Source organism: Syngnathoides biaculeatus, chromosome 16 (genome assembly GCF_019802595.1).
Source record: "Syngnathoides biaculeatus isolate LvHL_M chromosome 16, ASM1980259v1, whole genome shotgun sequence".
Classification (NCBI taxonomy): domain Eukaryota; kingdom Metazoa; phylum Chordata; class Actinopteri; order Syngnathiformes; family Syngnathidae; genus Syngnathoides; species Syngnathoides biaculeatus.
In genome coordinates, this window is record NC_084655.1 from 905457 (window position 1) to 928257 (window position 22801).

The following is a 22801-nucleotide window of genomic DNA, read 5'->3' on the forward strand; positions in this document are numbered from 1 at the left end:
TCACTGTGTGACCTCACAAATATACTTTTGGTAGAATGGTCAATAAATTCTTTTGAACACACTCCTAAACCTAGTGGGCCGCTTTCCCAGAAGAGTTGAAGCTGTTATCGCTTGCAAAGGGCGGCCAGACGTCATATTGAGCCCTCTGGATTAGGAGTGGGATCTCACTTTAATTCAGTGGTGCCCAATGCGTCGATTGCAATCAGCCAGTCGATCTCCAAGGCAGTTATGGTCTATCGTGAGTCCTCCCTGCCTCTTAAAAAAAAAAAAAAGAAAGAAAAGAAAAATCTATCATCCATCTCGTCGCTTGATTCCCAGTGTGGCCAATATGTGGATCATGTGGGTATATTGATTGACATTCGGTTTGAGCAATCCTGGTCTCTTCTGACTTGTTGCTGCACATGTGAACATAAAGGCAAAAATGTATTTACCGTCTGTCACTTGCTTTCTCCACGGCAGTCGGTGCGATGACCCCCCCATGCACTTTGCTGCGACGATACACTCAGCACCATCTGTCGGTAGATCGCGGGAGGGTGGCTGCTTGAAAAGTAGATCTTGAGGCAAAAAGTTTGGGCACCCCTGCTTCTTTCAATTCAGGGCAGATTGACAAATAGATTTGGCAATATTGGTTATATCATCCCAAAGATGTTCCATGACAGGCCTATTCATGAGATGTTTGTACTACCTTGCAGGTACTGGTCAACAGTAACCATCTTGGAGAGCATGTGATCGTTGTCCCAGGAAAGGTGGAGGAGGTGACCCTTCCTGAACAAGTGGACATTATCATATCAGAGCCTATGGGCTACATGCTTTTCAATGAGCGGATGCTGGAGAGCTACTTGCATGCCAAGAAGTTCCTTAAACCCAATGGTAAAATAATTTTAAAACTTTTACTTTAGATGATTGATTTCTGAAATTCAATTCACATTTTCTTATTTGTGTCTTTTGTTTGTAGGTAAAATGTTCCCTACCATTGGGGATGTTCACCTTGCTCCTTTCACAGATGAGCAGCTTTACATGGAACAGTTCACAAAAGCCAATTTTTGGTGAGGATAAATAAAGATGCAAAAATTATGTAGATCATTGATTCTGGCCAGACCCGTTCTGAGTGGATCTCTAAAAGCAAGTTGGAAAAAAATTTAGATATTTTTTAAACAATACATTTATTTGATTTATTTGATTTTTCATATATAATATATAACAGTAAAACAAAAAAAAAACAACAAAAAAAAAACAACAAAAAAAAAACAAAAAAAAAAACACCGTATGCACAGACATAAGTGTTAAAAAAAAAAGCACACAAATCACAAATAATTCACATTTTTTTCAAAAACTTCTAAGGGTCTCCATATATTCTCAAATTCCTGATTTCTTCCTCTCATGATATACGTGAGTCTTTGCAGTGCAACACAAGATGGCATTTCCAACATCCATACTTTTATTGAAGGAATGTCCACTTTTTTCCAAAATAATGCAATTGTTCTCCTGGCCTGCAGGAGACCAAAATCTATACGCGTGGCCTTCTTTTTATTAACAGCAAAATCCTTGGGATATATACCCAAGATACACAGTGTTGCACAATGAGGAACCTGAATTCCAACTATAATTCCAATTATAGAAATTGTCTGAACAATAGATTTCCAATAATCTTTGACTTTCCAACAATCCCATAAACAATGATATAAAGTACCCTTGTCATGAGAGCACTTACTACACGTGTCTGGAATGTCAGGGGTCCACTGATGAAGTTTAACAAGAGTCACATAAGTCCTCATCAGCCATTTATATTGTAATAGCCTCATTCTAGCATTTATTGTTTGTTTTTGTGCTTTAAGGCATGCATGTTCCCAATCAATTACTTCAATATTTTCTTTAATATCTAGTTTCCATGCCTCCAATCTATTTTTACTTGATTCTGTATCATGTGAGACTAGAGTTTTATAGAACATAGATATCTGCTTACATACATGCAAACCTGACCGGACAATATCTTCTAAACTGGACAAAGGGGGTTCATACATTATGTTTTTGATTTGTGCTGACATAAAGTGTTTTAACTGCAAAAAAAAAAAATGTAGCGTTAATGTTCATCTTGTGTTTCACATTCATTTTCGAAAGCCATGGATCTTAATTGAGTCTTTCTTTTCTTTCGGCTTGTCGAGTTAGGGGTCGCCGCAGCATGTCATCTTTTTCCATCTAATCCTCCTCTCTAACACCCACTTTCCTCATGTCCTCCCTCACAACATCCATCCACCTTTTCTTCGGTCATCCTTTCGCTCTTTTGCCTGGCAGCTCCATCCTCAGCACCCTTCTACCAATATACTCACTCTCTCGCCTCTGGACATGTCCAAACCATTGAAGTCTGCTCTCTCGAACCTTATCTCCAAAACATCCAACTTTGGCTGTGCCTCTAATTAGCTTATTTCTAATCCTATCCAACCTGCTCCCGCTTAGAGAGAGGCTCAACATCTTAATTTGTGCCACCTCCAGCTCTGCTTCCTGTAACCTTTTCAGTGCCACTGTCTCTAATCTGTACATCATGACTGGCTTCACTGTTTTATGAACGTTGTCCTTGATCCTCACATAACACACCAGAGACCTTCCGCCAGCTGTTCCAACCTGCTTGGATCCGTTTCTTCACTTCTTTACCACACTCACCATTGCTCTGGATTGTTGACCCCAAGTATTTGAAATCATCCACCCTTGCTATCTCTTCTCCCTGTAGCCTCACACTTCCCCCTCCACCCCACTCTCTCTCACTCTCATTCACGCACTTATATTCCATTTTATTTTGACTAATCTTTATTCCTCTCCTTTCCATTGGATGCCTCCATCTTTGTAATTGTTCCTCCCCCTGCTTCCTTTTTTCACTGCATATCACAATATCATCTGCGGACATCATGGTCCAAGGGGATTCCAGTCTAACCTCATCTGTCAGCCTATTCATTACCACTGCAAACAGGAAGGGGATCAGAGCTGATCCCTGATGCAGTCCCACCTCCACCTTAAATTCCTCTGGCACACCTAAGACACACCTCACCATTGTTCTGTTGCCATCATACATGTCCTGTACTATTTTAACATAGTTCTCTGCCACACCAGACTTCCTCGTGCAGTACCACAGTTCCTCTCTTGGTACTCTGTCATAGGCTTTCTCTAGAGCCACCAAGACACAATACTTTAATGTATCTGTGAAATACTTTCAAAGTACAATACTGTACTTTTCAATTAAAATTCTCAAGGCAAAGAATTCATCTGTGGTACTGTTTCTAGGCATGAAACCATGCTGTTGCTCGCAGATATTGACTTCTGACCTGAGTCTACCCTCCACTACTCTTTCACATAGCTTCATTGTGTGGCTCATCAACTTTATTCCTCTATAGTTGCCACAGCTCTGCAACTCCACTTTTTTCTTAAAAATGGGAACTTGCACACTTGTTCCTCCATTCTTCAGGCATCTTCTCACCTGCTCGTATTCTGTTGAATAAGTTGACCAAAAACTGAACAGCCACCTTTCCAAATTGCTTTCATACCTTCCACCGGTATGTCATCAGGACCCAACTCCCTTTCCATTTTTCATCCTTTGTAGCGCCTTTCGAACTTCCCCCTTACTTATCATTGGGGTACATTCATAATTAAAGATCTTAGAGTATTTTTAAAGGCTCCGCTTCACGATACGAAAGCCCAAAGGATGATAGCTTGATGCTGTATCGATAATTTTAGTTCAGCTTTTTAATTCATTTGAATGAGACCTTCAAACCACATTTTTTTTTCGTTAAAAATGTTTAATACATTTTAATTTTCTGAAACATGAATGACTGCATGTATTACATAAGCAACACAATTTTACTCGTGTAAATATATATATATATATATATATATATATATATATGAAGAATTCAGACAAAAGCAGATATATCCATTTTTGTTTTTTTTGTAGATTCCATGATTTTACAGAAACAAAAAAAATTGATATCTGCTTTTGCGCCTGAACTCTTCATATATATATCTACACACACATTCTTTACAGTGTGTATGGACACAAAAAACATATGTGAGCTCACGTCTTCATTACAGTACTTTGATGTCACTGGTGTAGGGTGGATACAGGCGCTCCCTGTGACATACCTGTGAACTTATCTGTTTTTTCCGTAATTTATGCGTTTTTTGATCATTTCAAATTGTGTACGCTGTATAACAACTTTTGTACGGGGGGGGGAGACGTTTTTCTAAAACCAATCTCATTTTACCCATTTTAGTTCTACTGCGCACGCACGTCACGTTATTTCCGTTTCTGTATATTTTGTGTTGCAATCGAAAAACAAACCAATTATAATCGTGAAAGCAAGCATGGAAGGACCTCCAAGTCGGAAGAGAAGAACTCAAGGATCTGGTCGACACCAAAAAGAATGGGAGTTTCTCCAAGGTGAATATGCTGGATGGATTAAATCGTCAACAAAAGGTCCTTAATTCTCGTTCTGCGTTCCTTGTAAAATAGGATGTGAAAGTTGCTGCTCATGGATTTTACGATCTGAAGAGCCATTTTAAAACTCCCAAACACGTGGAAAATGTAGCGAAAAGCAAATTACACATCTTATTGACCAAGTCTACTGCTGAGCCAGCGGCATCCCACAAAGTTACAAATGCAGAAATTCTCTTCTGCCATTTTCTTGCTGAGAACAATATTCCAGTTATGGCAGCTGACCACTTTTGACTTTTTTTTTTTCAACCTGGATTTAAAAACATTCACACTTGGGGCTGAACTCATTTGCTCTGACCGAGCACATCCAATAGTCAAAAAGTAGCTCCTTTCCTCCAGGTAGGACCTAAACCATTTAAGGGACCTTTCCATTTAGTCCTACCCACGTTTCCAACCTGTTTAGCAGTATATTGTGATCTACCGTATCAAATGCCGCACTGAGATCCAACAAGACTTAAATTGACACCTTTCCTGAATCAGTATTCCTCAACCTTATATCATTTAGCACTTTGATAAGAGCAGATTCTGTACTGTGATGAGTTGGGAAACCTGATTGAAATTTGTCAAAAAGTCCATTCAAATTCAAGAAATTGCTGAGTTGATTAAAAAACTTTCTCAAGAATCATGGCTATGAATGGGAGATTTGAGATCGGTTTATAGGGTATTGCTAACATGAACTTGTCCAGTGCTGTTTTTTTGAAGAGGCTTAACAGCAAATACTTTAACAGCTTTGGGAAACTCGCCAGACTGAAGTGAACAATTGATTATTTGCTGCAAATCAGGTAGCACTGACTTCACAATAGTTTTGAAAAAGTCAGATAGTATTGAGTCGAAACAGCTCATTGATGGTTTCAACTGCTGAACATTTTTCTCTACAGTTTTTTGGTTCAAATTCTGACAAGGTAATAGAGTTTTCTCTGGGTGGCTTCAGATGTAAGATCATTCTATCTTTTTGCTGATTTGTGCTGACATTTGACATGATGGATTGTATTTTTTCACAAAAATAACAGGCAAACTCATTGCATTTGCCAGCTGTTACGAATTCTGGATCTATCTGATGGGGGAGGGGGTAAAGCTTGTTAACCACAGCAAATAGAGCGCAAGTATTGCTGAGGTTCTTACTGATGATTTCAGAAAGGTGTTGCTGTCTAGCTCTAACTCTTGGTTAAAATTACAAAGATACTGTCTGTCGAGGTCATAGTCAATTTGGAGTTTAGTTTTTCTCCACTTGCGTTCTGCTTTCCTATACTCTGATTTAGATCTCTTGACCGTCATTGTGCTCCTCCACGGTGTTCTAGGTTGTCTCGGGATGGTCTTAGTTTTAACAGGAGCAACAGCATTCATGGGATTTGTGATTTTCAAGGTGAAATTGTCCAAAAGTTCATCAACTGTCTCAGCATTCACAGTCTGTGGCACAGCCACACTCTCCATAAACTTACTGGCAGTACTCTCATATATGTACCTTTTCCTAATAAGGATAAAGGTTGTCTGAACTTTTGGAAGAATCTGTAATTCAAAAATAAATAAAAATGGTCAGAAATAGCCTTATCCTTAATATCGACCGATAGAATGTCAACATCCTTTAGAGATGACCAGGTCTAAGATGTGACCTTGATTGTGAGTTGGACTCTTAATATGTTGAGAGAGGTCAAATGTGTCGAGTATTGCAGAAAGTTCTTTAGATGTTTTTTCCATGTTATTGTCAATATGAATGTTAAAGTCCCCTGTTCTGACAAAATAGTTGAACTCAGTAAAAATAACTGACAACAGTTCTGAAAAATCCTCCATAAATTTTCCATTGTATTTTTGAGGTCTATGAATGATAACCTTTGGGTCCCCCTTAACTAAAAAACACAGATGTCCAAAAGAGCTAAAATCACCCAGTATAATTTCTTTACATTGAAATAATGATTTAAAAATAACAGTAATACCACCAACTTTTTTTTTTTTTTACCTGTATGACACTTGTTCATAAAATTAAAGTCTGCTGGTGTTGCCTCATTTAAAATGGCATTACAGGTACTTTCTGTTAACCACGTTTCATTTAATAACAAAAAGTTAAGACCTTACGTTGTAATGATGTTATTGCTCAACATTGATTTGTTCCCCAATAACCCGATATTAAAAAGAACTAGTCTCGCAAAGATGGCTGGAGAGAATGGTTCGGTAGAGTCACATTTTATCCTCTCTAGGTTGGAAGTTATACTTTCTTGGTGCCATATCTTTTTGACCAACTTTCTGTTCCTTGTAATTACAGGGATTAAAAATGCCTGATCTCCATAGGAGTCTGAGGTATTCTGGAAAAGACCCTGTAAATATCAGTCAGATTTACAGATAGTCTTAATTGGTGGAGGAGGGGCCTTTCGCTTCTTAGTGGACAGTGGTTTCAGGCGAGGGGAGATGGGAGAAAGATCTTGGCGTCGTATGGGCTGGACTCCATCGTTGGCAATAGTCTTCATCCTGTCCATCAGACCCAACATTGCATTCAGGCTGGAAGAGGGGGAACCAACCTCGACTGCGGATTGTATGCTTGTTGTAGTCTTCGAGGGGAGATTCTGAGATGTGGATGGATCCAATGGGGCATGAAGAGGTGTGGGAGATTTAAAGTGCTGGCATATTCAATTTGTCATTTGCTCATCAGATTGGATGAAGCAAATACATCTTTGTGCAGCTTGTCTCTCCTTATCTCTTGTTCCTCCGATTGTTTGGGAACAACTAGATCCTTTTGTCCTTGGTTTTTGTAAACATTCTTTACAGGGCGATGAATTATGCAGAGTAGAAAAAGCAATCGAGGTACAGAACATGGTTCATTCGGACACAATACCATTATGCTCTATTTTTTTTCTGTGTAGAGGACAACAACGTCATTGTCCTCCATAAATGGTGATACTGTGAACTAGGTTTCTGTATGCAGACTCATCCCCTCCTCCTTTCTATTGTCTTTAGGAGCACATAGTCATATGTCTCAGGTGAGAATAATTTAGGGTGAGGAAGCAGCCCTGTGCTGTTCTGGGACTGACTTTTAGCTCTGCAATGAACTCTCTCACCCTCACAACTTTTGGTCTGTCCTTGAGGATGTCAAGGATCCAGTTCTGGTTGTTGGTGTTACCAAGTTGGTTTTGACAGTGTGTGTAAGCGGCCTGATTGTATGGAAGGTAGAATTGTCAATCCTGGAAATGCCAATGGTAGTGCATAATCCGCAGCTCTATTGGAGTGGTAAGAAAACTGATGGGGTCCACTGTGTCACTAACCATGGAATTGATGGGAATTTATACCACATTTTCTGGACACTTCATGGGAGCTCTTGGGAATGCCACAAGTGTGAGATTGTTCTTTTTCTTTGTTAGGTTAATTTTCTCATTTACTAGTGCCCTCAAATAAATTAAAGGTCCCATATTTTGACAATTTAGGCCTCCATCGAGTGACTCTCTAACTTTATATCAAAGTGTCAATTACGTTTCAAAAAACACATTGGGTTTGTCATAGTGTCTCAAAAAGCCCTCAGTGCTGCTTGTTTGACCTAGTTTTGTATCCGCTTTGTCCATATTTGGCTCTGACTCCCCCCCTTCTTCTGATTGGTTCCCGCTGGGTGGAAGACTCACTGGTGAGAACACACATATATGTTGATAGTGCTGCCACAGGAGTGGAAAAAGAAGGCAGAGATCAATGCTAACGACATTTGATATGATGATGATGATGATAAGCTTGAAAAATTTGAATGCACATATTTCGGTAGAAAATCCTATGGATCTCAGCAATACGTGCATGATTTTAGTTTTTATTTCACATTTACTCATGTACAGTGCCTTGTGAAAGTATTCGCCCCCCCCCACCCATTGAACTTTTCCACCTTTCGCCACATTTCAGGCTTCAGACATAAACATATTTATATATATTTTTTTTGGTCAAGAATCAACACCAAGTGCAACACAATCATGAAGTGGAACGAAATTTTTTGGATGTTTTAAACTTTAACAAATAAAAATCTGAAAAGTGGGGCGTGCAATATTATTCAGCCCCCTTGCATTAATACTTTGAAGTGCGACCTTGTGCTGCAATTCCTGCTGCAAGTCGCTTGGGATATGTCTTTATCAGTTCAGCACATCGAGAGACTTAAATTCTTGCCCGTTCTTCCTTGAAAAACAGCTCGAGCTCAGTGAGGTTGGATGGAGAGCATTAGTGAACAGCAGTCTTCAGCTCTGCCCACATATTCTCGATTGGTTTCTGGTCTGGACTTTGGCTTGGCCATTCTAACACCTGGATACGTTTATTTGTGAATCATTCAATTGTAGATTTGGCTTTGTGTTTTGGATCATTGTCCTGTTGGAAGAGAAATCTCCATCCTAGTCTCAGGACTTTTGCAGATTTTCTTCCTGTATTTGGCTCCATTCATCTTCCTATCATGAGGCTCCCACCACCATGCTTGACAGTGGGGATTGTGTGTTCAAGGTAACCTGTGTTGCTTTTACGCCAAACATAGTTTTGCTTTGTGGCCAAAAAGTTTGATTTTTGGCTTCAACCAGAGCACCCTCCTCCGCATGTTTCGTGTGTCTCCTAGGTGGCTTGTGGCAAATTTTAAATGAAACCTTTTCTGCATATCTTTGACAAATGGCGTTCTTCTTGCCACTCTTCCATAAAGGCCAGATTTGTGCAGTGTACTACTGATTGTTGTCCTTGGACAGACTCTCCCACCTCAGCTGTCGATCTCAGCAGTTAATCCAGAGTGATCATGGGCCTCTTGGCTGCATCTCTGATCAGTCTTCTCCTTGTTCGAGGTGAAGGTTTAAAAGGATGGCCGGGTCTTGGTAGATTGCATTGGTATGTTACTCTTTCCATTTCAATTTGATTGCTTGCACAGTGCTCCTTAAGATGTTTAAAGCTTGGGAACTGTTTTTGTATCTAAATCTGGCTTTAAAATTCTCCACAATAGTCTCTCAGACCTGTCTGGTGTGTTCCTTGGTCTTCATGATGCTCTCTGCACTTTAAACAGAACCCTGAGACTATCACAGAGCAGATGCATTTATACGGAGACTTGATTACACACAGGTGGATTCTATTTATCATCATCAGTCAACATTGGAGCATTCAGAAATCCTCGCTGAACGTCTGGAGTGAGTTTTCTATGCTGAAAGTAAAGGGGCCAAATAATATTGCACGTCCCACTTTTCAGTTTTTATTTGTTAAAGTATAAAATATCCAATAACTTTCGTTCCACTTTATGATTGTGTCCCAGTTGTTGATTCTTGACAAAAAATGAAGATGTGTTGTATCTTTAGCTCTAGTATAGCTGTGTTAAAATCTCCTTGGGTAATGAGGGGTGATTCTGGGTGTTTTTTCTCAATCCGGTTTACCTCCTCGGCAAGCGTTAGCAGTTTACGAACGATGACTCCAACAGTGGGCTGGAGTGTGTGCTGAGCTGTGTAATGTCTGTGCACCATTTCTCATGATGGTATAGAATCATATTCCACCACCTTTGGATTTCCGCGCTAGTTCCGCGATCTGGTCCGCCCAATAAAGATGAACGCTGGGTAGCCTAACTGCTCTGTTGCGTACGTGTCCACCAAGCCAAGTCTCCGTGAAGCACAGGGCGGCACAACTTCCAAAGTCTTTGGAGGTCTTGATTAGAAGTAGAAGTTTATCCATTTTGTTGCCTAGGGAGCATAGATTCTAGAGTCTGTTTCCAATCCTGTGAAGTTGTACTTGTGTACTGGCATGCGAGCCATTGCGATGTCTTTGCTGCGACACTGAAGAACGCGCCGATGAGTAACTCTGGGAAAGATTGAGAGTTATTGAAAAAAAGACAGAAGACGCTCTGATGGTTAGCAAGTAATTTTTTGTGTACTTGAGTCCCGAGACGCCCGAACAACACAAACAAACAATACCAGGGAGCACGTACACACAATTCCCCACCATTTTGGGAGTTCATTCATATTTGCATTATTTTTTTTGCATATCATTTTTAATGGACCTTATTTGCAACATTTTAAAACAATCAAAGAAATGGCTTATTTCTTTTTTGGGTTCCTCAGGTACCAGCCCTCCTTCCATGGGGTAGACCTCTCTGCGTTGCGGGGTGCAGCGGTGGATGAGTATTTCCGCCAGCCAATTGTGGTATGTATTACAAAAGTCCTGAATAAGTGGACTCAAGTCTACTTTTTGAGGTTTGGAATTGTGTGCATTCTAACTCTCCAAATTTTAAACAACCGGAACAAGTACTTTTATTTAGAGCCTGTTTAATAGGCCAGTTGGTTGAAGCACGGCATAGAAGCGGTGACTTTCAGGAAGTTTGGGAATGAACACATAATCTTTTTATTTAAAACACAACATCAAAGTCATCAAAGCAGCAGCTCAAGCAGAGAAGCCCGGAACACCTACATCCAGCTCTTATGGAGGAATCCCTAGACATTTCCTGGCTAGCCATTAGACTTAGTCTCTCCAGCGTCTTCCCAGGATGTGCTTGAAATACATCACTAGGCAAATGAGAAGGGGCCATCGTTAACATCTTGCTCCTCTTGATGCATTCGAGCAGTGGCTCTACTCTGCCCTCCGGGGTGACCAAAATTGTCATGTTGTTTTAGTTACTACATGTAGCTTGTGACCATATGTGAAGCTGGAACACAGATCAACCGATAAATTGAAAGGTTTGTAGTTTGGCTCAGCTCCTTCTTCAAAATTTCAGATTATCTGTATCCCTCTGAATCGCAAAGATCTATTAAACAGTAACATTTCCTTGAAGCATCGCAGATATGTTGATGCACACATTCCATAAAACCGAGTGAGGGAGTGACTTCTCGTTGACAAGGAGACGCCGTACAGGCGAGCTTGTTGCTTTTTTTTTTTTTTTTTTTTTAGTTTGATAACCAGTGTGCCTGTTTACTCGCGGGCTCGTGCACCTAATAAACCAATCTTCCCCTGATGTACATTCCCGTCTTTCACATCTCTGTGGAGATATTTTGGCCCACTCTTCCTTGCAGAGTTGTTTGAATTCATCCTTTTAAGGTCAAACTAATGCATTTCAATCATATTGAAATCTGGACTTTGACTAGGCCATTCCAAAACCTTAATTTTTTTATTTTTTATAAACCATTCAGAAGTTGACTAGCTGGTGTGTTTTGGATTGTTATCCTCTGTAGAACGCGAGTGTTTTTTAATTTGAGGTCACAAACTGATGGGTGAACATTCTTTGAGGATTTGCTGTTAAAAAGCAGAACTTGTGGTTTAGTCTGCAAGAAGCGGCGCAGTAAGCCAACTGATTAGAGCATTGGCCTCACAGTTCTGAGGACTGGGGTTCAAATCGTGGCCCTGCCTGTGTGGAGTTTGCATGTTCTCCCCGTGCCTGCGTGGGTTTTCTCTGGGCACTCTGGTTTTGTCCCACATCCCCAAAAACATGCATTAATTTGACACTCTAAATTCCCCTGAGGTGTGATTGTGAGTGTGCCTGTTGTCTGTCTCTGTGCCCTGCTACTGTCTGGTAACCAGTTCAATGTTCACTGGGACAGACTCCAACACTCCGGCGACCCTAGGCTCAGAAAAGGAATGGATGGATAGTCTTCTAACATAACGTAAGTCCTATGGGCTGCGGATTGGCTCTTATATTTCCATATCGGGGAATATGTGCCTTTAAAATAAATAAATAAATAAATAGAATCGCCGGAACAAGGATAGCTCAGCTTTTACGATACATAGTGTACTACCAGCTTGATGATCTGTAAGTGGTAAAACTTTGAGTCAAGTCGGTGAAAAACGTGCCAAATGTGGCCTCAGAGGAAATTTAGTAAAATTGATCATCATTAGGTACACAAACAGCAGGGTTTTTTTTCTATATGGGAAGATACACCATCTTCAAAAGTCATGGCATGACAGAACTTCTTTTCCATCAGAAATCAGAACTGTCCAAAATATCTGTAAACTTGTAAAATTATTCAAGATGTAATGACTGCCATCTCTCCTGTGCCTTTACCTGACAGGAAGCCCCATGTCATTAATTAATGACTGTAGAAATTTGCATGTTTTCTCTAGGGTGACATCTTCATAAATCTCATTGGAGCAGCACCAAACAAAAGTTCCAGCATCATCACCTTGCCCAATGCAGATTTGCGATTCATCACTGAATATCACTTTCATCAAGTAGTCCACAGTTCATGATTGCTTTGCTCTATCTGCCCACCATAAGCCTTGTTTTTTCTGTGTAGGTAATAAGGATGGCTTTCGTTTCGATTTTCTGTATAAAACCCATTTCTTTTAGGTGGTTTCATTCAAGTTGGGTGTTGAGTACAGTTTCTACCTCGTACTGTTATGCATTTTCTGTTTGGAAGACGTATTGCTATGTTTTCTGTCTTGACCGATTCAGGTCTTCCTTGGTCTATAAAGATACTTGCCTTTTACAACCTTCCCATTTTGTTTGGGCAAGGCTTTACACAGTCAAGATTTCTGGGAACGATCAGCGTGTTTAAAAAAAAAAAAAAAAAGATTGCCAATCTCTAATCAACAAAATGGCGCCAGTGTGTTTATTTAAATGACTTATTTACTGAATGTAATTGTGTAACTGATCAAATAATTATATTTACAAGAAATAATGTATCTTTATCTGTTTGTGCCAGTAAGGCATAGTAAGAGAGAGAACAAATGAATCGTCTTCTATTATATGGCAAGAAGTACAAACTGTAATGAATATATGCCACTTTTTGCGACATTCTTGTTTTAGTCAGGATCCCATGAGATTTTTCAAATGTAAAATGTTCCGTGGCTCTATAAAGGTTGGGAATCACTACTCGAGGCAGGTCGTGTATTCTAATCAACATTACAACATGACAGAAATAATGGGTACTCACTTACTGCAATTAAATTACTTCATTGTAAGTAAATTACCTCACATACACCGAAACTTTAGATCATTATTTGACAGAACAGAAGCATGTTTACGCACAAGCACTAACATTAGCATTCTAGGCGTCAAGTTTTTTTTTCCCCTATTTCCTTGCGGTACCGTATTAAAAGTATGTGAACATACCTCAAGCAAGCCTTTAACAAAGATGCACTTCTGCCCTTAGCATTGGTGACCACCAACACGTTTTGCCATTTTCTTCTTATTATATAGTCGGCCTTTCTCGAGCCTTCATGGTGTAGGGGGTTTCTATGTCCTGATAATCCTAGGAGCTAAGTTGTCCGGGGCTTCACGCCTCTGGTAGGATTACCCATGGGAAACAGATTCTAGGTGAGGGACCAGACAAAGTACAGCTCCATAAATACCTATGATGAGTAAAACGAATGGACTCAGGTGTCCCATGCCCGGGTGCGGGTCACCGGGGCCCCCCTCTGAAGGTGGTGCTTGAAGATGAGCACCTGGTGACCGGGCCTGCACCCATGGGGCTCGGCCGGGCACAGCCCGAAAATGTAATGAAAATGTACATAGGTTAGGTAGGTAGGGGTCGGGTACAATGTGAGCTAGGTGGTAGCTGATTGCAGGAACCTTGGTGATCCAATCCCTGGCTACAAAAACTATCTTTAGGGACATGGAATGACACCTCTCTGGCTGGGAAGGAGCCTGAGCTGGTTAGGTCAAGAAGTTCTAACTAGATATAGTCGGAATAGTCTATACACTGCTTGGGCTCTAGTACCTGTCCTCTTGAGAGGGGTTGGGACTCTGTTCCACTCTGGAGTTGCCCACGGTGAGTTGCGCCAAGCAGGTGTGAGTATACTTATTGCCCCCTGGCTCGGCTTACCCACCCTTTTTGGAGTCCTGAGAGGGAGCCCTGGAGAGTGCTCCCTCTGGGGACTCCCATCATTTTGCTCTGGGACTTCAATGTCCAATGACAGTGAGATATGGAAGGGCGTGATTGGGAAGAACAGCCGCCCTGATCAGAACCCGAGTGGTGTTCTGTCACTGTTTTTCTGTACTCATCACGGGCTGTCCATAACAAACACCATGTTCAGGCAAAAAGGTCTTCACATGTGCACTATGCTCCAGGACATCTTAGGTCGCGATTTGATGATCGAATTAGTGGTCGTGCCATCGGCTTTGCGGCTGCTTTTCTTGGACACTCAAGTGAAGAGAGGAGCTGAGCTGCCAACTAATAACCACCTTGTGGTAAGTTGGCCCCGATGGTAGCAGAAGATGTCGGTCCGACGTGGTAGGCCCAAACGTATTGTGAGGGTCTGCTGGGAACAGATAGCAGATTCCCCTGTCAGAAGGAATTTCAACTCCCACCTCCGGAAGAACTTTTCATGTTCCGAGGGAGGCTGGGGACATTGAGTCTGAGTGGATGATGTTCCGCGCCTCCATTGCTGAGGTGGCCGATCGGAGCTGTGACAGTAAGGTGGTTGGTGCCTGTCGTGGCGGCAATCCCCAAGCACGTTGATAGACACTAACAGTGAGGGATGCCGTCAAGCTGAAGGAGGAGTCCTATCGGGCATTTCTGGCTTTGTGGTATTCCCGAGGAAGCTGAAAGGTATCTGCTGGCCAAGCAAAATGTGGCTTTGGTGGTTGCTGAGGCAAAAACCCGGGTGTGGGAAGAGTTCGGTGAGGCCATTGAGAATGATTTCAAGACAGCTTTGAGGAAATTTTGGTCCAGCGTCTCAGTCGGGGGAAGCAGTGCAGAGCCAACATTTTGTATAGTGAGGATGGGGCACTGCTGACCTCAACTCGGGACGTTGTGTGTCACTGGGGAGAATACTTCAAAGACCTCCCTCCTCGATTCCACCGACGCGCTTTCCCATGAGAAAGTAGAGTCTGAGTTCTCTGAGGCACGCACTTCTATCTTCTATTAAAAAGCTCCTGGCAGGGCCCCAGGGGTGGATGTTGAGGGACTTTCCTGGTTGAGTGACTTTCCTGGTTAACACTCCTCTGCCACATTGTGTAGACACCAGGGACAGTTCCTCTGGTTTGTCAGACTGGGGCGGTGGGAACCCTTTTTAGAAGGGGGCTGGATGGTGTATTCCAATTACAGGGGGATCACACTCCTCAGCCTCCCTGGTAAGGTCTATTCAGGTGTGCTGGAGAAGAGGGTTCGTCGGGAAGTCAAATCTCAGTTTCGGAAGGAGCGATGTGTTTTCATCCTGGCCGCGAAGCAGTGGACCTGCTCTACACCCTCAGCATCTTTGTAGGTGCATGGGAGTTCGCCCAACCAGTCTATAAGTGTTTTGTGGACTTGGCGAACGTGTTGGTCCGTGTCCCTCAGGGTGCCCTATGAGGTGTTCTTCCGGAGTATGGGGTACCGAACCCCCTGATACGAGCTGTTCGGCCCCGTATGACCTGTGTCAGCGTTTGGTCCGCATTGCTGGCAGTAAGTCAGACTCGTTTCCGGTGAGAATTGGACTCCGCCACGGGTTCCCTGTGTCACCGATTTTGTTCATAACTTTTATGGATAGAATTTATAGGCAGAGCCGAGGCGTAGATGGTGCCCGTTTTGGTGGCCTCATCATTGCGTCTCTGCTCTTTGCAGATGATGTGGTTCTGTTGCCTTCATCAAGCCGGGATCTCCAACGCTCACTGGAGCAGTCCGCAGCCAAGTTGAAGCGGCTAGGATTAGAATCAGCATCTCCAAATCTTAGTCCATGGTCCTCAGTCGGAATAGGGTGGCGTGCCCTCTCCAGGTCGGTGATGGGATCCTGCCCCAAGTGGAGGAGTTAAAGTAACTTGGGGTCTTGCTCACAAGTGAGGGAAGAATGGTGCTGGAGATTGACAGGCAGATCGGTGCAGCGTCTGCAGTGATGCAGGCTTTGTATTGTTCCGTTATGGTCAAAAGCGAGCTAAGTCGAAAGGCTGAGCTCTCATTTAAACAGTCGAGCTATGTTCCGATCTTCACCACTGGTCACAACCAGTGCGCGGTGACAGGAAGTACAAGATCCCGGATACAAGCGGCCGAAATGAGTTTCCTCTGGAGGTTTTCAGGGTGAGAAGCTGGGTCATCGGTGAGGGGCTTGGTTTCAAGCCTCTGCTCTTTCTTCATTGAGACGTGCCAGATCAAGTGGCTGGGGCATCTGATCCAGATGCCTCCTGGATGCCTCCCTCGTGAGGTGTTCCGGGCACATCCCACCATAAAGAGACCCCAGGACGACCCTGGACACATTGCAGAGACTTTCTCTTGGCTTGCCTGGGAACGCCTCAGTGTCCCTCCGTGAAGAGCTGTATGAAGTAGCTGGAGAAAGGGAAGTCTGGGTATCCCGGCTAAAGCTACTGTACCAACGACACGACGCGGAGAAGCGGTAGAAGATGGATGTTTGGATGGATGATAGATTAACCAGTCGGTGTGATCCACTCTTGTTGTCGTCACACAGTAGCAAGTGTGGAGATGACAAGATAGACCCCAGTGCTCGCAAAATCAGGATCCGATGGGATCGGAATACCAAATTTTATTTCAGTAATCAGACATAGTGCAATCGTGGGACCAAATTTGTCCTGTAGTCCAATTTGGGCTTTACATGTTGTTTGTCTCTGATGTGTTGTCGATCTATACTGCCGACGTTAAAAAAAAAAAAAAAAAACAAAAAAAAACGATTGGCCCTCAGCCATTTACAGTACTATGTCAAAAGACATCCGATAGGGCTCCAAATTAACTACACTTTAGGTTCAAATACACTGTGCACAATGGCGAAGCATAGTAAATGCCTTTTGTGGAGCATTGATCGGATCAGTGAATTATGACATGAAAGCCAATCAGCATAAAATGTTAAAATCGGTTGAGAGATGACTGACTGAGGTATCAATTATTTGGAAGAATTAACTCACATGTAACCATAAGGATCACCAAGCTTTTTTGTTCTTTTTGTGCGTTTGCTGGCTATCATTTTTTTGTTTTGGCGGTTGACTTAATTTTCAGTCAGGATCACAGAATTATACAATTTTGTTCAATGTCACAATAAAAAGAGCATTTTTTGAGAGATTTGTATTATTTTCTTCAAGATCAAAAGTTGACAAACATTTCCTTAGTATTGAGTAGCATTTCCTTTGAACTGCATGACTTGGGTCAAATATTTTGGATAACCTTTCACAAGCTTCTAACAGTACTCTGCAATCAGCCTCGTCCATTCCGCCCGGTAGACCTGGTCGAACTGAGTCAGGTCTGTTTTTGCCTTACTCGGATGCGCCTTTTCCTATCTGCCCACAAATTTCTATGGGGTTCTGGTCAGTGCTTTGTGAGAGCCACTGCTAGACATTATCGATGCAGTATGGTTAGGGTCATTGTCCATTTGGAAGACTCATTTGCACACATTTTTTAGCTTCCTGGCTGATGTCTGGAGATTACTTTATATCTCTGTCATGTTCTTTCTTTATGCCGCCATCTATTTTATGAAGAGCACTAGCTCATTTTGGAGCAAAGCATCGCCCCAACATGAGGCTGCCACCTCCATGCATCACAGTCAGTATTGAGTTCTCACGTCGGCAAGCTTCCCACTTTTTCCTCCATCGGTAACATTGGTCATTATGACCAACCAGCTCTACTTTAGAGCATCAGACCACAAGACATGTCTCCAGAAGTTAAGATCTTTATGTTGGTGTCTTTTGACAACCTATAATCTGTCTTTTTTGTTTCTTTAGGAGTAGTGGCTTCATTCTTGGTGAGTGGCCTTTCAACGAATATTGATTTAGGACTCATTTCACTCATGACACTTTCTTATCTGCTTCATCCAGCATCTTCACAAGTTCTTTAGCTTTTGTTCTGGGGTTTATTTTTACATTTCGCCCTAAAACACTTTCATCTGTGGCACACAGAGCCCATCTCCTTCCTGAGAGCTGTGATTGCTGGACATTCCCATGATGTTTACACTTGTCTAATTGGTTGAACAGATGAACGTGGCAACTTCAAATATCTGGAAGTTAAACCCAAGGATGAGCCACAGTTGTGTAGCTCCTCGATTCTTTCTCTGACTTTCTGGCTAATTTCTTTTGCCATGATTTTAAACAAAGTTTTTAAGGAGTGGCCTTAAATATGTCCCAGAGGTGCGCCGTCAGTTAACTCACATTTTGTCAGATAACCTATCAGGAGCTTCCAAAGCCATGACCTCATCTGGGCTTATCCATGTTCTTTAAAAACAGTACTTTTTGTGAATTTTGGATGACAAGCCACTACATTTTTTCAGGTGCTGTGAACCCTGCAGCATATTTAACAATGAGGCTAATATCTACCTATATTGGGAGAAGGGTGGTGAGGATAAAGCTGCCAGGCAAAAGAGCGAGAGAAAGACGAAAGAAAAAACACTATGTAATTGTGTGTGTGTGTGTGGTGTGTGTGTGTGTATATATATTTATATATATATATACACACACACTGTCCCATATAATCATATTACAAAAATGTATGATAAATGCAATAATAATTTACATTTCCCCACTTTTTATCCTATATTTACGATAAACATCATCAGAAGGTACTTCCCGAAAAGGCTTTATTCCCTTCAATCATAAACTTATCAACAAATACAAAATTTAGTGCCACTGGTTGTTCTCATTAGTATGATGAGGTTGGCAAATACTTTTCATCGGCATTACTTAATCACTTTCCATGGGATCCAGGCGTTCTGGCTGAGAGAGTTCAATGACATTTGTGTTACCTTCAGGGTTTTGACCCAAAATCAAAGGGTACACATCCAATCTAAAATTTGTACGAGCGATAGCGGTTGAGATAAGTCAGTTGAGCAATGTTCGAATGCCGGTGAGACAAAAACACCCAGACAACGTTAAAAATAGCCGCAAAGACTGGTATTGAAACTATGATGACAAATGCCAATGATTTGTATTCACCACACATTTTGTCCCACCGTGCAGACCAGAAAGAGGTGTCAACTCCAAAGTGCTCCTTCATCTTGTTGTTTTGGGTGCGCAGGCAGTCAATGACCCGCGAAAGTGAACCATCAGGAGCTGTATTATTAGGAATAATGGACAGCAAAGTTTGCCAAATGTAGCACAAACGCCTTCCTTTTCAGCCAGGACCATGTCAACCGCAATGCATTTCTGGAAGGCCATGAGTGATGTTGCAGCCAATTGCTCTTTCATGGCAATAAAGCCAGATTCAGTATAATTACCCAGTTTCTGCACATTTTAGTGGATGTAGTTGATCCTGTCTATATTTTTATTAGGTGCAATCCACACAAAGATAGATTCCCACCCCGCAGCAATTTGCCGCGAAAGCCTCATGGTGTAATTTCAGATCTTAGTCTCCCCTTACATTGTGCCAATCACCTCGTAAGGCTGTCATCCAAACTTCTGGGACCTCTATTTTTTAGAAAATTTGGTTCCCAGAGCTCCCTTTCTCCTGGTAGTCATGTTTTGTCTTGCTCCGCAAATAGGAGGAGGAGAAGTGGGAAGTGGCAGATACAGCGCGGACACACCAGCTGGGGGTGGACCTGTCTCATCTTTTCTCCTATGAAACACTACTACATTTTGTATAATAACGGCGTTATCTTCCGCTTGTTAGGTTTTTGTATGCTTAACTTAACTGGCATTCCTCTTTTGAGCCATAACCATCTAGAAGTGGGGGTCGTCATACCCATGTTTTTGCATTTCCTGTTGATCAAATTTGGCAGCTTTTATTTTGTCCTGCATGTTCACTATTTCTTTGTGTTAAACTGGCCAGCAAAATCATATTTATTGATCCATAAATTTAGGTGTCTTATTTTGGAAGGGTTTTGATTTTGTGCAAACTTCCAATCTTTGCTCATTAACATTTGTTTAGGATAAGTTTTGTCTAAGTCTCTACTGTAAGTTTGCCCCACATTGGGGGTCTTTATTTATTTCCATCACACGTAACTACACTAATTTCGCAATCACTGAAGCAAGATTTTAAGTGAGGTAGTTAAATGAATCAATCAAATAAGTAAAACAAGTGAGTTTGACAAATAGTCAGCTTTAAATGAGGTAAAAAGTCAGTTTTAATTGAGACAGCGAACATCTCCTCACATTCCACAACATTCATCCCACATGTTAAAACAAGAAAATTCACACTAGAATATATATGTTATATAGGAAACGTATCTATCATGGATTGAACTTCATACTTGTACACATGCAGATAAGCGGACTTTAAATACGTACAGGACACCGCAGCCCTAACACCAATTTTATACCAATCAGTTTTATAGACTTCCTCTTTCTGTCTTAATGAGCATGAAGTTTCCTACTTACTTTGAGATGTCTTCCACTCCCCAGTCGATTCTCCCATCAACCGTAGGCCACCAGGTGCAGACCCGAAGCTCGGTTCCCATAAAGCAGTGTTTTAAAGCCATAACCACAGACTTCCTGAATGTTGGCTCAGCCTCCCGAAGAGGCCACAGGTATATTGGGATCCGGCTCGAAAGACCATGAAAATGTCAGGTTTAAACTAAATGAGACATTCTTCTTCTTTTCCTTTCGGCTTGTCCCGTTAGGGGTCGCCACAGCGTGTGATCTTTTTCCATCTTAGCCTATCTCCTGCATCTTCCTCTCTAACCCCAACTGCCCTCATGTCTTCCCTCACCACATCCATAAACCTTCTCTTTGGTCTTCCTCTCGCTCTTTTGCCTGGCAGCTCCATCCTCAGCACCCTTCCACCAATAAACTCGCTCTCTCACCTCTGAACATGTCCAAACCATCGAAGTCTGCTCTCTCGAACCTTGTCTCCAAAACATCCAACTTTGGCTGTCCTTCTAATGAGCTCATTTGTAATCCTATCCAACCTGTTCACTCCGAGCAAGAACCTCAACAACTTAATTTCTGCTACCTCCAGTTCTGCTTCCTGTTGTTTCTTCAGTCCAATCGTCTCTAATCTGTACATCATGGCCGGCCTCACCACTGTTTTGTAAACTTTGCCCTTCATCCTAGCAGAGACTCTTCTGTCACATAACACACCAGATACCTTCCGCCAGCTGAGCAATGGTTTTGGATTGTTGACCCTCAATATTTGAAGTCCTCCACCGTCGCTATCTCTTCTCCCTGTAGCCTCACTCTTCCCCCTCCACCTTTCTCATTCACGCACATATATTTTACTTCTGACCTTGTCCGTACTTTTCCACGAGCATACTCAAGGCAAATAGTGCATCTGTGGTACTTTTTCTAGGCATGAAATCATACTGTTGCTCGCAGATACTTAGTTCTGTCCTGAGTCTAGCCTCCACTACTCTTTCCCATAACTTCATTGTGTGGCTCATCAACTTTATTCCTCTATAATTCCCACAGCTCTGAACATCCCCTTTGTTCTTAAAAATGGGAACTTGAACACTTTTCCTCCATTCTTCAGGCATCTTTTCGCACGCTAGTATTCTGTTGAATAAGTTGGTCAAAAACTTCACAGCCATCTCTCCAAATTGCTTCCATACCTCCACTGGTATGTCATCAGGACCAACTGCCTTTCCATTTTTCATCCTTTGTAGTGCCTTTCTGACTTCCCCCTTAAATCATTGCCACTTCTTGGTCCTTCACACGTGCCTCTTCAACTCTTCCTTTTCTCTCATTTTCTTCATCCATCAACTTCTCAAAGTATTCTTTCCATCTATTTAGCACACTACCGTCACCAGTCACCACATTTCAATCTCTGTCCTTAATCACCCTTACCTGCTGCACATCCTTCCCATCTCTATCTCTCTGTCTGGCCAACCTGCAGAGAATCCTTTTCTCCTTCTTTCGATGTACTCCTTTCGCCTCTCCTCAGTCCTCTGTTTCCCACTTCTTCATCGCTAATCTCTTTCCTTGTATGACTCCTTGTATTTTGGGGTTCCACCACCAAGTCTCCTTCTCGCCTTTCCTCCCAGAAGACACACCAACTACTCTCCTGCCTGTCTTTCTGATTACCTTGGCTGTCGTAGTCCAGTCTTCCGGGAGCTTCTGCTGTCCATCGAGACCCTGTCTCACCTCTTTCCGAAAGGCCGCACAACATTCTTTTCTCAGCTTCTACCACATGGTTCTCTGCTCTACCTTTGTCTTCTTAATCTTCCTACCACCACCAGAGTCATCCTACACACCACCATCCTATGCTGTCGAGCTCGACTCTCCCATACCACTACTTTACAATCAGTAATCTCCTTCAGATTACATCGTCTGCACAAAATATAATGCACCTGCGTGCTTCTACCTTCGCTCTTGTAGGTCACTCTGTTCCTCCCTCTTCTGGAAATAAGTGTTCACTACAGCCAACTCCATCCTTTTTGCAAAGTCCACCACCATCTGTCCCTCAAACTTCCTTTCCTGGATGCCGTACTTACCCATCTCTTCTTCAAATTTTAGTCTCATCACTCGATCTGATACTCTTTTCACCTCTAAGACATTCTTAGCCAGCTCTCCCTTTAAAATAACCCCTACTCCATTTCTCTTCTCATCTACTCCATGGTAGAATAATTTAAACCCTGCTCCTA

The 22801-nt window shown here is 42.1% G+C and overlaps 1 protein-coding gene across 3 annotated transcripts in view; it reads left to right on the forward strand.

Annotated features, from left to right (window-relative positions):
- Window positions 1-22801, forward strand: part of carm1 (coactivator-associated arginine methyltransferase 1) — a 170636-nt gene that overhangs the window by 55644 nt on the left and 92191 nt on the right. For all 3 annotated transcript variants that reach the window (XM_061845172.1, XM_061845173.1, XM_061845174.1), the window contains exons 6-8: window positions 693-870; window positions 956-1046; window positions 10510-10591. In XM_061845172.1, the coding sequence (XP_061701156.1) occupies window positions 693-870; window positions 956-1046; window positions 10510-10591 (351 nt within the window). The remainder of the gene's footprint in view (window positions 1-692; window positions 871-955; window positions 1047-10509; window positions 10592-22801) is intronic.